Below are 15103 nucleotides of genomic sequence, written 5' to 3'. Positions count from 1 at the left end.
AATAGTGAATAATTTGCTTTATTAATTACGCTGCGCCTATTCTATTTGCATATTGAGTGCATAACTCATTAACAGATTGATATTAATGTGGTGATGAGGAGTTTCTTTTCTCTTGGTAGTGTTATTGTTAAGCTAGTGACTTTTGAGCCCTCTACCCTGATTTCCTCTGGGATTAAGACTGGATCTTGACTCAGTAGATTCATTCTGGCGAAGGATGATTGGCATTTCATGGATAGTTAACTCTCCTTTTGTCACAGGCCATTTAAATCATCCAAATCATCTGCTTTGGTTGTATAGCATGATTAGACAAGTCCCACAGGTTTTTTTTTTTTTCCCTATTTTTATTCCTGATGTTATTAGGTTGCTTTCTCGTTTGTTTATTTTACTTACCTTTTATTTTGCTTAGCTGATTTTCCTTTGTTCTTGATGTCATTCTGGATGACTGACCATGTCTATTTTTCTTTTGTGTACTTTCTACAGTGCAAGTGGTCTAATTAGAAACTAGCATTGAATGCTTCATAGAATAAGACTCTAAAGGATAAAAATGTAATTTTTAACTGAGGAACAACAGCATTGTTAAATTTTATGGACAAGTAGCTACAGTAGAAGTGCTTTTTGATCTGTCTTAATAAACAGTCTTCATATAATTTGATTATAAGTTTTACTTTTCACTGCTGCACTGTTTTAGGAACCCAATGCTATTACTGTGCTTCCAGTTCAGAACAGTGACTTTACTGTTTGTGAAGTCTGAAGCAATTTGCATGCTGTTCTGCATAGGTCAGACTTTAAGCAGGTGCTTAATGTTCCAGTGGCATCCTGATCTGCATCCTATGGGATAATGTAAATTAAATCAATGGACCTAGTAGACTATGTGAGTATATGGAATGATGACCTAGATGTTAATTTAGAATGCTTAATTTTTAGTGGAAAATGATTCTGATTTCTGAAAACGAAAGAGATACAAAGAAGCCTTGTTTCTTCTTTCATTGTATACAATTTGGAGCAAGAAAATCAAATCTGTAAAAGACTGTAAGCAGTATAGTATTAAAATAGTGCTAAGCTCCAAAAAAGAAAGCACTTTCTTTTCTTTAGCAGCTTGAACTGTGCTAGTGTTAGGGAGGTTCCTGTAGCCATTCTACCTATAGCAACTCCCTAGAGCATTTCAGTTCAAACAATCATGGATGAGATCTAAATTCAAGCATCAGTTGCACCAATAGATATTGCAGAGATTTCTCTATAGGCACAACATGAAAGACTTGCTTTCCAAGGGATAGAAATGTACTGGCTTCAGCATCATGCTACTGGTGGGTATCTGATGTAGATTTGTGCTTCGGTGCTGATGACCAAAGTGTGAGATGAGAACATTCAGTGAAAGTCAGAATCTAGAAAGCCGTGTCTTTACTAACCCAAATGAAATCCTTGCCTATAGAGAGGTGTTACAGTATGCAATGTTTATGTCTGAATTGATGAGTGATGTATGTGCTGACGATATCCACAAGTCTGTGTGTGAGAAAATTGGAAAGATAAGGCTGGTCACTGCTGGGTCAGATACATTTTTTTTCCCTAAAGTACTAGACTCTCACAAAATGTCTGCTCCTAGCTGTGGTATTGCAAAATTATAAAACAGATTGCTTTATTATAATCTTCACAACTCCGTGAGAGTTACATGTGGTACAGACCAGTCAGGATTTTTAGTCTTTTCATCTGGGGGGAAAAAAAAAAAAAATCTCTTGAAAACAGCTGAATTACCATGACATAGGAACTTCAGCATTGATGGTAGAAGTATAGAATATTTTTATTTCATAATTCCTTATAAACATATCACTTAAATTACATGAAATTAAACTCACAAAAATTTGCTACATGGTATTCAAGATGGCAATGTGTGCTAAGGTAAACCCCAGTTTTTTTAGATGTATAGATCAATAGACTGGTCTAACACGGATGGCCTGATACTGACCTTAGTGAAAATTATGGGATGCGGGGGGGGGGGGGGGGGGAGATTAATCCCCTAAAATATTCTATGTCTGATCTGAAATATGACTTTTCAGTAGGCACATTTCTAGGAAAAGATTCAATCTTTAAAATTATTTTGTTATATATTTGAATAGTCATAATTTCTGTCACCTCTTGTGAACATCTGAAATTCAAGTACAGATATTATTATGTTTTATTAATAAAGATAATTTAACTTTCTGGAGAGCCGTAATGTTTTCTTCTTTGATAGGCTTTATTTGTTTGCTAATCCCTCCTCAGGCAAGCGGTGTTTTCTGCTAGAGTGTATCTGCGTATGATCTCCATAAACCAAGTATATGACAATGTAGACAAGAGGATGATCCAACTCAGCTACTGTTTTTCTAAAAGATCAAAAATAAACTGTGAGCAGATGGCAAAATGCTAAGTTTGGTCACTAGGACACTTTGTGTTCTTGCATAATTTTCTTAAATTAAAGGTTCTGTTGAAAAGTCATAGAGTTGTCTGAAATAATATTAACTCACCTGATGGGAAGATACAAATGATTCTCATTCACTTTAAGTAATCAAATTCTATGCTGTTATGCAGTAATGCATTGCTTGATTAAACATCTGCTAGTTCTGTCAGTATTTTGTGAGTAAGGATCTTTATGGGAGATTGGGGTCTTTATGGGAGATTGCTATGATGATCATTCATGCTTTCTATACTAATAAAAAATTAATGCACGTTTTGTAAATTTATAGAGTAACAGCTCTCATGGAGAACTATAGTATTTGTCTAAGGATTTAACTAAGTTTGATACAAATGTATCTGTATGTGACTTGTGGACTATAGTTTATTCTCTTGATATATAAAAGGCTTTCATCAATAAACTCATTTTACAAGCTCAGAAAGTAATACTGAGTTAAATTCTAGAACTGTAGTCAGATCTAATTTCTAACCTTATTAATCACACAACCATTCTTCGTTTTCTTGTAAAGATAACATATTTTATCTGACTTTTAAATTTGTCCTTTCGCTATTGTGAAGTCAAGCATATTGAAAGATTTATAACTCTATACAAGTCCATGTGGTATTACAGAAAAAATTAGTTGCATTAGAGATAGCTATTCAGTTTGTAAACTTTACACAAAGCCATGTTTTTTTTCAGTTTGTGATTTAAATAGTAAAGCTGTCATTCATTTTTAAGTATAAATTCAGAATATGTCACTTAACTGTGACTTGTGTGAGTAGTTAGATGATATTACTGCCTTCCTCCTTCTTACACCTTTTAGAATTGTGGATTCTTGCTGAGAGTGAATTTTGAATCCGTTATCTTGGAACATTTTTTTTTCGAGAGTTTGTAATTTTCTTTCCATGTATTTTAGTGTATGTAAAACAAGTCCAATTAATATTGGCAAAGTTAATAAGCAGAAAAATGAAAGAAGAGAGAATTTAAAAATAATTAATGTTTAGTTTTGGTTAATTTTCTATATTGTATTTATTTTTGTGTTTGTTTGCTGTTTTGATTCTAATGTGTGGTTAGACGATATGAAAAGTGCCAAAATGAAACTCCTTGTCCTGGAGAGAATTGCAAGTAGGTAAATGAGTAGGTCACCTTTCAAGCACTTTCCATTCTTGTTACCTTCACAAAGCTACCAGTTAGAGTGGTGATATTTTTTATCATGTTAGTATCAATCAACTCTTCAGTGGAATGAATCCATTTTTCCACAGACTCCATCAGATACCTATCAGATGGGGATATCTTTTATTTTCTGCCAATCTTGATAGCTTTTAAGTGACAACCCGGAGCTGGCAGATGTAAACACCAAACCTGTTTATTTTTCTGCAGCTACTGAGAAAAGAAAAAAGCCTGGCAATCCACTGAGGTTTAAACACAAGACTGCCATTCATTAGGTCAACTTTGAAAGAACAGAATAGCCTTTTCTCTTTGGAATCAAGTTTTTTCTTTCATAAAGAGGAGAAATACTAAAACCCAGAAACACCTGGCAAAGCCAAAGCATTGGCCAGCGGCAGAGTATGATGTGAAGAGCTAGCTATAAACTTTGGCCATTGTGAAACTGCAATAGTGTGTTTGTTATGAGACCCTATGGGAATTCAGATCCATATGACCTTGGCTTTATGCTTTTTCCCTTGAATGCATATACTGAACAATGCAGTAGTTTTGGGTTAAATTGAGCTGGCAGTCTTGGAGTAGGATTTGTACATGTAGAGAGTGAGGCAAACGTTTCTGCTTTTGGCTACGCATGGTAGGAAGGGGAAGAACAAGGGACAAGTTGGGTGCTCCTGCTCATTATGGACAGCGTTAACAGTCTGTTCAACAGGTGCTTGCAGCACCCTCTGCCTCCAGTGCCAGGGGATTTCCATTCTGCCATTGTTTCTTGTTGCCTACCAGTCCAGTCCAGTGAGGAGCCGAAGGAACAGGACAGGCTTGGGGTATCACGCAGTGGAAGTAGTTAGCTGATGAGCAAGTCGGTTGGCGAGCCTTGTTAACGTAGTTAATCAAACCTGAAACCGTGTGACCCATGTCTTGCGCCTTCTCAGACTGAGTGTAAAGTTCATGTGAATTAATCCAAAGAAATGTCAGTAAAGAAGAGGGAGCATGCCTTACCAAAGGGAGGATGCAAAATCTTTCTTCTGGAAAATGCTTTAAGAATTTCAATGAAAACAAGAAAATGTCATTGTCTTCTACCAAAATATAGTGTGATTACTAATGCCTGCTAAACTATGTGAGAAGATGGCCTTGAAGATATATTGGCTTTAAGTATTAACAGAGATTGACCTCTGAAGTTGCTGCCAACACATTGATAATATCCACATATTCCATTATTTCATTCTTGAAATTGTATTCTAACATTTTTCTAACATTTCCCTTTTTTCTCTACAGTTTTCCATGTCACTGTGCTATTGTAGATTCGTCTTCATGTCTATTCCTCTTTTCCCACCTACTGTTTTTTTTCTCACACATTCAGATTTTTAACATGTTTTTTTCACAATTATAGTGCCTTTATATCTGTTCCATAACAGAGTTCTTGTTTTCTGTCTGGATTTAGACAAATTAACTCTTTATGTCCCACCATGCATACCTTTACTCGTGCAGGAAGAATAACCGTACATATCAGTGTCCTGAACTGAAAATACAACATTTATGTCTTGATTTTTTAATCAAGGTTGAACATGGAAAATTGATGTTTCACATCCCGTTAAGTCAGTATCATGAAGAATTTTGGTGGTTTTTGGTTCTGTTATTTGGCTGCAGTTGCGTAGTTCCATAGTCGCAAATTATTAGAACACATTAGATTACGAGTTTATATTTGACAGAATAAATAAATTGAAAATATTACTAATTAATCATTATTATTAAGAATCAGTTAAGCAGTATTGTACAACTCTCAGCAGTATAACTCTCTTTTACACCACATTCTAAGTAGTATGAAATCTTTGACTCTTTACTGTGTCCTAAGTTTTTAATTGTTATATTAACTCTGGACATTTTTATAGTGTATAATTACATAAGATTCCATATTTTCTGTCCTTGATTATTTACTATTTTCATGTTCTCACGTAGCTATTCTTCACTTTTGTCTCATTTAAGATGATGTCTGTGATCTCAAGAAGGTTATATGACTGCTTATGGAGAAATTGTAATAAATCCTTAATGAAAGCCTATAAAATAGTGCTTTTCTCTTTCACCACACAGCTCTGAGGAAGAAGATTTTTGGCAGAACTGTTAGCTCTGTCTCCCAGTCAATGACCATATGCTCAATGGATGAGGAATTTTCTGAGTTAGAGGCACAGAAAATAATGACAGCTTGGCAACAGCCTTGAGCTTTTCAATAAAATGATAACTACTGTTGTTGTTGTCCAGGAAGCAGCTTCTAAAATGATCCTCTGAATCTTACATGAGAAGATCCTGGGAACTCTTAACTTCTCCTCTGTTTAGTATGATGTGATAATATGATAAAAAGTGTGGTAATGGAATTACAAGTTTACAGGACATTTGGTCCTTTGGTCTTTGCATCAAACTAAGTAGCTCTTTATCAGATTCAGTTTTATTTGTGTAAACTCAACGATGAGCTTACTTGAAAGTTGCAGAACCGCTGCAAACTCAATGATACAGCACTACCCTGTGTAAATAAAGAGCAGTGCTAACAGAGCAACCTACTTCTGACACGGACTTTTAGTTAAATTTTATTTTAAGCAGATCATTAGACTCAATGGAGCTGAACGACAATAGTTAGACCACTTTCCTGGTACTAGTCTAGACAAATGTCTAGCTTTTAGATGGCTTAACTTTGGTTAGATGAATCCTACTCTTTTTCTTCTAACCTTTTGGTTAGAAGAAGAGTTGCTGAACAGAGCTAGGATCTGATCCTGAGCCAAGATTCCGGCAGTACAAAATGTGTGATGCTTCTGACAGTCTGGAAAAGCTGTTTCACTATATTATTTATGTGAGTTTAGTAATCACAGATTATTAGATTATTAATGATAGGTTACTAATGAAACTCTCGTATAATTCTGATTTATATGTTTAAAGTTCATAAAGAGTTTAGGGGATTTTAATTGTTAGATATCATGCTATAAAGAATACGTAAGTATTTTAGATATGCCAAAGTAATATATTTCTTCATTCTAGGACAGAGGAGTGTGTTTTATTAGCATTAGGTTAAATATAAAATAATATCTTAATTAGAGATAACACAACTAGAGTGGTCCTAATTTAGAGTATGTTCTTAAAGTTCAATTCACTTCAGTAACAAATCAGATGTTAAATGCTTAATATTTACTCTCAGTGAAGCTAAAAAAGAACTGAGGGAGAAAAAAAACAAAAAACATAAGAAACTCTATGATAAAATATGCTATGCTAGAAAATGACAGTTGCTTGATTTTTTTTTTTCTATTCTATTTGTTTACATTTACACAATTGTGTCCATTTAGTAATCTACCATGCTGGCAAGGTATTTTTGAAGCATGCATTTCTTCCTCTAAACTGTAATGCCAGGTTCCAATGTAAAATATTTCCAGTTTCCTGTCAGATGGTATTGGTAAACTCACAAAAGGTCCCAAATCAGGTTCTTTTCAGACCTTGCATGCTTCTTCTTAGCTTGAGTGAAAGCCAGAATATTTTACTGGCTTTTCCACATGTGTGCTTGTGTGTATGTTATGCTAAGAAAGAGATCAAAAATGGTAGAATTGTTATTTTGAAGGACAGCTTTCTACTAGGCTTTTTAAAAGCATAGCTCTAGCTTAGAATATATGCAGATGCAACTGTTTATTTTACAGCTACTACTGATGTATAATGAACTACAAGTTTTAATGAAGATTTATGTTCTTCACTAATGCATATTTATTTCCTTTGAAATTTAATTGTAAAGTGTGTTATTCTTTATTCTATACATAGTTAATTTAATATTATCACGACACTTTACCTTAATTCGTTAAAGGATTGTTATTTTTAAACACCTTCTCAATAACGTGTTTCCAATTTGTTTTAAACGTGTAACAAAAAATATTAGAATATATTTTTCTGTTCCTTCTTTCTATAAGCTTCTGTTCTTAGCCAGCTACTCATCAGAGCCTGGAGCTGGAAATGAAGGGGTTTTAGCAGATACCAAGCATCAGGAAAAACACAGCTAGCAACAGAACCTTAGCTGAGTATTTCATGTTCTTATGTGTAAGCTCAGCTTAGACCACATATCAAGCTGTGGCCCCGTATTAGTTTAAACCAAATATATTGTACACAGCACTACCTGTGGTTGAAACCTCCTGGTGGACAAAAGCTTTTTCTAAGTGCATTTCATGGCCTAAAGTGACATAACTTTTGGTCTGAATCGAGTTTCTGGATACACGACTGTCATGAAAGTTACTTCCTAGAAGGTTTGAGTTGAGAGCCAAGAAGTCTTGGCTCTCTGTCTCACTGAGCAACATACATGCACAGTGATGGAGCAGCCTAGCCATGTATTCCTCTGCTGCTACGCTGTGAATTCATTTGTGGTTAATAAATATGAAAGTATAATTTTTGATACAATTCAGTATATTTTTTTCTTCTTTTCTTTTTTTCTCTTTTTTCTTTTCTATTTTTTCTCTTCCATAGAAATCATTAAACATTTACAAATATGAACACGTAAGTAAATAAATGGAAAGTCACTTTTAAGGCAATCCTTTTTCTCTTGCCACCAAAAACACTGAACAAGTTTATGCTTATTCTTTCTGCAGTTACCCAATTCGTATTTCTCACAAATGTGAAAAAGAAGGCAACTGTATTTCCACCTCAGGACAGGAATATCAGTTTTCCAAGACCATTATATGGTTGCCCTACCTGCATATGGTTGCCTTTCCTTCCTGCATATGAAGAAAGAAAGAGATAACAGCTCTGTAGGGCTTGCAAACTCTGTGAATGGGATTTATCTGGTGGAAGACAGAAGAATGCCTTATGCTTCTTAAATGCTACTCGATAGGCATGCAGACCAAATTATAATTTAGCCCTTAATGTGCTAAAGAATACTGACAGAATATTAGTTCTGTAGTCTGTGCAAATCTGAGTGACACTGGTTGTGCTGAAATGTATGAGTCTATATTTAGACAAAAATATATGTGCATACTTGTGTTATGCAATTATACATAATGAAATGAGTATAAAATCCAGACTACATGTATCAAGGAGGGCATAAAAATATATATCTATATATTCTGTATGTATGTCTATATATTCTGTATGTTTGTATCTGCATATATCTGTATATCTGGTACTAAGGCTGTTTTGCTGCTAACCAGATTGACTAATACTAAATGATCCCTGAGAATAAAGTCAACAGAAAAGGTTTAAAAAAATTCTTTTCTTTAATGTTGTCTTTTGTTTAATGTTTGTTAGTATCTAAGACAGATACTAGCCTACGACGTTTATATAACAAATTTTAAGGATGAGCAATACGAGGAAAAAATGGGAAGTCTTAAATAATGCTGTCCATAACAACGTGTCCTTTAAATCATCTATTGTGATTTGTTAAGCCATAGCTGTTAAGTTAAACAGTGGCTGTGTTTACATTAGCTTTTAAATTTGGATCAGGAAAGTGCTTTGAAATGAGTTTTTGGATTATCTGCACTTATGCTGTGGTTCACATTACTGAGTGGTTTTGGAGTATACCAGCTTTATTCCTTTTGGATGAAACTAAACCGGAAAATGTGCTCCAGGAGCACAGCTGATACACTTCAGCCTCTGGTGCACTCATGGGACTAGCCTAAGACCCCTGAAATTTATGCGTTGTGGATGTTGGGTTCCGCACAAACTGTTTAACTCTACAAATCTGTTCTTATTGCTTGCTAATATGGATGTAACCAGTATGGTATGAATTGAACAAATTAATTTTTGCCTGAGGCAAGAGCTCTGATTTTCCTGCAGGCTTCATCTTTTACCCCTGCAGCATAGGTTTCGTGGGATTTTCTCATTCAGGAATTTACAAGTGTATTGTAACGAGAAAAAATGGTGTAGGCGGGTGGCATAGAAACATCCTATTGAAGTGTGAGTGTAGATGTTATGGCAGAAAATATTAAATCTAACTTTTTGTTTTAACTTTTTTTCAGGAAAGAACAGTAACAATTAGAAGACAGACTGTAGGAGGATTTGGATTAAGTATAAAGGTAATATTTTTTTTGTCTGTTGTTCCACAGGTTACACAAAAAGTGTCTTTATATATAGCTAATTTTAATTTTAATGAGGAAATCTTAATGAAACTGTATTTCAGAGAACTAGAAACAATAGAGCAAACATTTTCTAGAAGCTTAGATACTGTCAAAATAGGGCAACCAGCAACTACACTGCCTTGTGAAATGGAAGGCAATGGAAAAAGCATCCCCTTAAGATTCAAGCTGAGCAACTCTGTAATAAGATTTGATATGAGAATTGAAAAGGTTTTGCAACTGCACAGAACGATACTTTGTTCAACAGCACTCTAATTTAAGTTGATATTAATGAATGCTAAGTTACAATGTCAGGCACATGGAACAGCCAATAAGTTCATCATCACTTCTTTTACAAAGAATATCACATTAATTAACTGTAATTCATTAATAGGACAGAAAGTGTTATTGCTTTCTTATATTGTTTATTTTACTTTTAAGATCAGTCAACTCCAGCAATTTATCATGTTACCATATTTTTGCTTTCCTCAGGATGATTTAAGAACATATAGAAGTATAGGTGATCCTTTTGGAAGGAGGAAGGGATGGAGAGAGGAAGGGGGAATTAATCATTTTTATCATTATAATCATTGTAAGAGCCTATATTGCCATGATTTTGAAACTCTAAGGTAGCTTAGCTTTGAATCTCAGGATAGACAACATATAGCATTAATTTTATCTTTCTTCTAAACACAGCATTCCTCAGCCTAAAGATGGTAATGGGAAAAGTCAAGTATACTTCACATGAATGCAAAGAGCCTTAAATTATGCATGTAAAGTGAAAGTATAGACTTTCCTGTGAACATCTGCTAGTACTGACCTTATAAGAAATGACTCAGAAAAGACATTAATGTATATTTGTGTTGTCATTGATAAGAATATTGCTGAATAGAAATACTAGTTCTTAAAATATGTCTTCCTACGCTTGCTTGTATCTTGTTAACCCAATAAAGACCTCTGTTTGAGGAAAACTAATTGCTATATTGTGGCCAAAGTTTCTAAGGAATCTAGTCAATAGCACACAAGTTGTTTTCTTGTAATGTCATTGTAGGTTGCTGTTCACTGAATAACGATAAAGTAATACACAGTAAGTGTAAAGTAAAACACTGTAAGATGAATACAGGTGAATGAAGTTGTATTTACTTAGTAATAAGAAATAACTGGTTACAGTAAGGATTTTTGAGGTTTGGAAAGTAAATCCCAGGAGAACTCAGTAAAATGGATTTTTTGGTTATACAGTACAATGGCTTATCTTCTAATATAAAAAAACCTGGGACAAACTCAAGATAATCTTATTATTTAAGCATTGGGTAAATTGTAGCAAATAAAATATTATTGGGAAATATAAATTAAAAAGTAACTAGGAGGTGGTCTTTATTAAATTGCTTAAATTTTCAGAGCATATTCATTGTTCTCGAGAACTTTCTTGGAAGTTGCAAAAATACATGGAAATGCCAATACAGAAAATATGGATTTTTCAGATTGTAAACTCAGCCTAGAAAGGAATTTCTCTTGTTATATGTTTATGAAAGACTTAATGTAGCTTACAAATTGAATATCACTTGCACATGAATATCACATGAATATCACATGAATATCACTTGCACATGAATAACACAATGGTTGAAAGGGCTAGTGTATGACCGTGTTTGTGCTGACACATCTTATATCATAAATTCAGGTGCGGAAACTTCCTAAGCCTTCCAGAGAGGAGAAGCAGTACAACAGGGATATATCAGCAGCTGAATTTCTCTGTATGTCCAAAAAGCTGAAGAAGCATGGTTTTGGATGGCTATAAGGTTTTTGGCCTGTCCTTGTGCCCACAAACCAGCTCCTGCACTGCTGCAGCTTATAGTGTGGCTTTTTTAAGAAGAACCATCACCGATCACTTTGTTTTAGAAATCTATCCCAAACACTGTGATGATTCATGAGGACCTCAGATTATCTCTGTAGTGGTCGTGAAGTGGACAGCTGTGGCTGATCAGCCATCAGCCATCCTCAGCCATCTGTGCTTCGTAGTCAGAGCTCTGGATCTTCTGTATTAGGACCTCTGGAAAATCATTGTAACCAGTGAACCTGCGCACACAGTTTGCTCATGTCTATTTCAGTCAGCCAATATATGATTTAGGCTGGATGAGACGCATAGCATGATCTTCTCTGTTACTCAGGTACCAACCCTCACACAATAATTTTCTTCCTCAAGCCTGTAATTCTTATTTGTGCCAACACACGTTTCTGGCTCTTGCTACTACACTATAAACACTCTGTAAAAAAACAAAACAAAACAAAAAAAAGGAACAGCAAACCCCTTTGGATTCAATAGTAGTGCAGGTGACTTAGACGTTTCCTCCTTTTTTCAGTAAGTCTTTTTCCCACAACCTCACATACAGTACTTTTTGTGTCATAATGCTCTCAGATTATTTAAAAATGAGGGCTATCTAAGGATTTAGCTTCTGTCAGGGGTATATTTCCTGGCAGATGTATATTTCAAAGGATGCAATTTATCCAAGATATGAGTTATACGCAGTAGGTTGTCCCAGTGATTAATGACACTTCCTTTAAAATATTTGCAATCTTTTAATATGAATTTATCTAATTTAAACATTCAGTGCTGGGATATTTTAATGCATTTCTCTGCTAACTCGTCCACTCATGTATGAGTGGAACTCTCTTTTTAGGTATCATCACCTGGCTACTCCAACTATAGTTGTAATGATCAGAGATTCAGCTAACTCTTTAAAAAACTGCTTATGAAACTGAATTTTACCCCAAAGCCAAAATCAAGCCCTTTTAAAAGTTGATTCTAATCAATTCCATGTAGTTCTGAAAGAACAAAATATGTTGGTTTATGTTTTGTTGTACTTCATTTAAATAATTAAATTTGGAGCAGAACTGATCTGTTTTACACTATTCAGAAGAAATTATTTTCTCAGATTTCTGAATCCCCTTTAGAACGCTCATTAATAAACCAGTGTGCAAAGGAATAGTCATGGAGTTAGAGTTAGAAAATTAATGAGTGTAGTGTATTTCCAGTATTTATCACATCTCTGACAAGCTTAAGATGTGGAGACTTGACACAAGAAGCTGCGAAGTGTATGACTTTTGAAAGAACATTACGTTTCTTAATAATTGGAGAGAGTGTAGTGTTCTTGCGGAAACAGGCAATAAAATTGATAGTTCATTATATAAATTAAGGTTTACTGTTACAATCTGACCTCTGGCTACCAGGACTCTGTACAGTGCCATTTTTCTACCTTTGTTTTGATCGTTCATGATGATGAACAGCATCGCAGATTTGCTGAGTTTCAGTTTGACTTTTCAAAGTTTGACTCCATCAAAAAAATCTACAAACTAAGCATGTGTACCTGTCCTGCGTAAGTCAATATTGAATACATTTTGGAAGTGACATTTTGGTTCTAGCTATACTATTATTTGATTAAACAGGGCCAGAAAGGTTTAAACAGGGCCAATTAATATTGGCACATGATTGTCCATATTGCTTAATTGCTAGCATCTTGGCACCTTTTTTGGCTTATTCCAACTAGCATTCTCTGAGACAGTTCCTGAGCACAGATCAGGACATAACATGGACTTTTCCCAATAGGTGACATGTATAAAGTCACACTATATCAAGTGGGATAAGAGTTTATCCACATAGACGTGAGCCATGTTGTGCCGCTGGACCTTAAGGCTAAAAAACCAGGCCCATTTTAGTCAGTGGAATAGATGTCACCTTTTAGTATTTTTATAAAGATAATAGTATCTATCTTTTTAAGATATCGTCTTGTAATATCTTTATAATATTTATATATATATGTATGTAATTAAAAAGGCAATAAATCAGAATTCTATATATTCAGCTGATATGGGCTATTGAACTTGGCACATGTTCCACATGATGTTCCTTGAATGCTACAGTCAATCGATTGATCTAATTTTTTATAGATGCCCTCTATCTCTTTGTAAACATAAAACAGTAACGTTCTGATTGCACAAGGAGCAAGACATGAAAAAAGCATTTGTTGAGAAAGGTTATTTGTTTCAGCATACATATTTTTTATATTTCTAAAACTTTTCAAAAAGCTTTCATATGTAAAAATGGCAATAACAGAAAGTCTTTAAAAGTGTATCATTTGACACTCTGAAAGGAGGTATGGGTGGCCTTCAGACCTTGAAAGTAACGGCCAAAGTCCAGGACTGTGAGCTGGGAACAGCTGCTAGTGGTTAAAGCTTGGTCTGCCTGGCTGTGGAGTTACACCATCTCCTTTATTCCAGGCAAATACTTGAACAATTTATGATCTCATCTGATTTAGGAAGAATGGGAAAGGAAATTCACATTACAAAGATTGGTATTAGAGGCTGGAGCCATTAACCTTCAATGCCATTAACAGATTTTTGTCCCCCACTACAGTCTGGGGATATATGTCCACAGTAGAGGGAGGGGAAATGTTAAACTACGGAAAAGTAGTCACAATTCCCAGTGCTTTCTGAAGGAGAGTACTTCCTGAGCCTATAAAACTAGAAATTAGACATCCATTCACTTTTTCTTCTGTAGGACAGAGAATTGAGTATGGAGTACAAGGCTGCAGTATCAGTTTGTAGTAGTATTCATCAAGATGTTGTCAGAATAGATACAGCTCTTTTAACCTGCTGCAACTGGTTAAAGATGACTGGTTATAGATAGCTGGCCAGCTATTTTCTCTTTCTCCATTTGGACTTTCGTTTCTCAGATTACCAGTAGTCTAATTTGACTAATTTAAAGGGAATCGTCCATACTGGTGGCCAGCTGCAGTGAGAGGGGTTCATTTTCTTCAGTAGAGCAGAACTGGATGGTTCTTGGAATCTCCTATGTAGATAAGTTTAGATAGATAGAGTGAGTGAGTGAGGAATAAACAAACTCATGTGCCTTGCTGACTGGTTTAGGAATAACAGTAATCTCCCTATTTACTGAAGACCTGAATTTAAGGAGATAGAGAGGCAAGTCTACTGAGGAAAAGACCTGATTTAGTTATGTGGAGCTTTAAACTGTGCACTCCTTGGCTGAGCTTCAAATGTCTTGGGTAGTTCAATCTCTGTGTAATTTATTGGAGGCTTCGGGAAAGAATTGACACAATGATTTTTTCTGTTCATTTTAAAAATTTAAGAAAAATTAAATGTTCATGTGGCTGAGGAAACCTTTGAAGGAAGTATGATGAGTCTTATAAACTTAGTGAGCTCTAACTCATTATTTAAAGTGAGGCCAATGTTTACTGCTGCTGTTCCTCTGGTGAAAACCTTCAGAAGTTATAACCCTACAACTTTTCAGTTTAAATACATCTCTAAACCTGACTTAAATGAAGGTGGACTCGTCTTCATCTATGCATTGAACTCAGAACTCATCTCATACAATGCCAATTTTCTTGTAAGTATGCAATTGTTATAAAGTCAGTGAGATCCCTACTTACTCTGAGTA

At 34.9% G+C, this 15103-nt stretch overlaps 1 protein-coding gene across 11 annotated transcripts in view; it reads left to right on the top strand.

Moving 5' to 3' along the window:
- SNTG1 (syntrophin gamma 1) overlaps positions 1–15103 on the top strand; it is a 353322-nt gene that overhangs the window by 190702 nt on the left and 147517 nt on the right. For 10 of the 11 annotated variants that reach the window (XR_693802.2, XM_009673187.2, XM_009673186.2 and 7 more), the window contains exon 4: positions 9556–9612. The exons of the other annotated variant lie outside the window; for it this stretch is intronic. Coding sequence is in view for 9 of the 10 variants with exons in the window: in XM_009673187.2 (XP_009671482.1) it covers positions 9556–9612 (57 nt within the window). In the remaining variant the exon portion in view is untranslated. The remainder of the gene's footprint in view (positions 1–9555; positions 9613–15103) is intronic. 11 annotated transcript variants of the gene reach the window in all.

The sequence above is a fragment of the Struthio camelus genome, chromosome 2, assembly GCF_040807025.1.
Source record: "Struthio camelus isolate bStrCam1 chromosome 2, bStrCam1.hap1, whole genome shotgun sequence".
In the NCBI taxonomy this organism is placed as follows: domain Eukaryota; kingdom Metazoa; phylum Chordata; class Aves; order Struthioniformes; family Struthionidae; genus Struthio; species Struthio camelus.
Note: the sequence above shows the minus strand (reverse complement) of the source record. Positions and strands in the feature narration are given on the sequence as shown.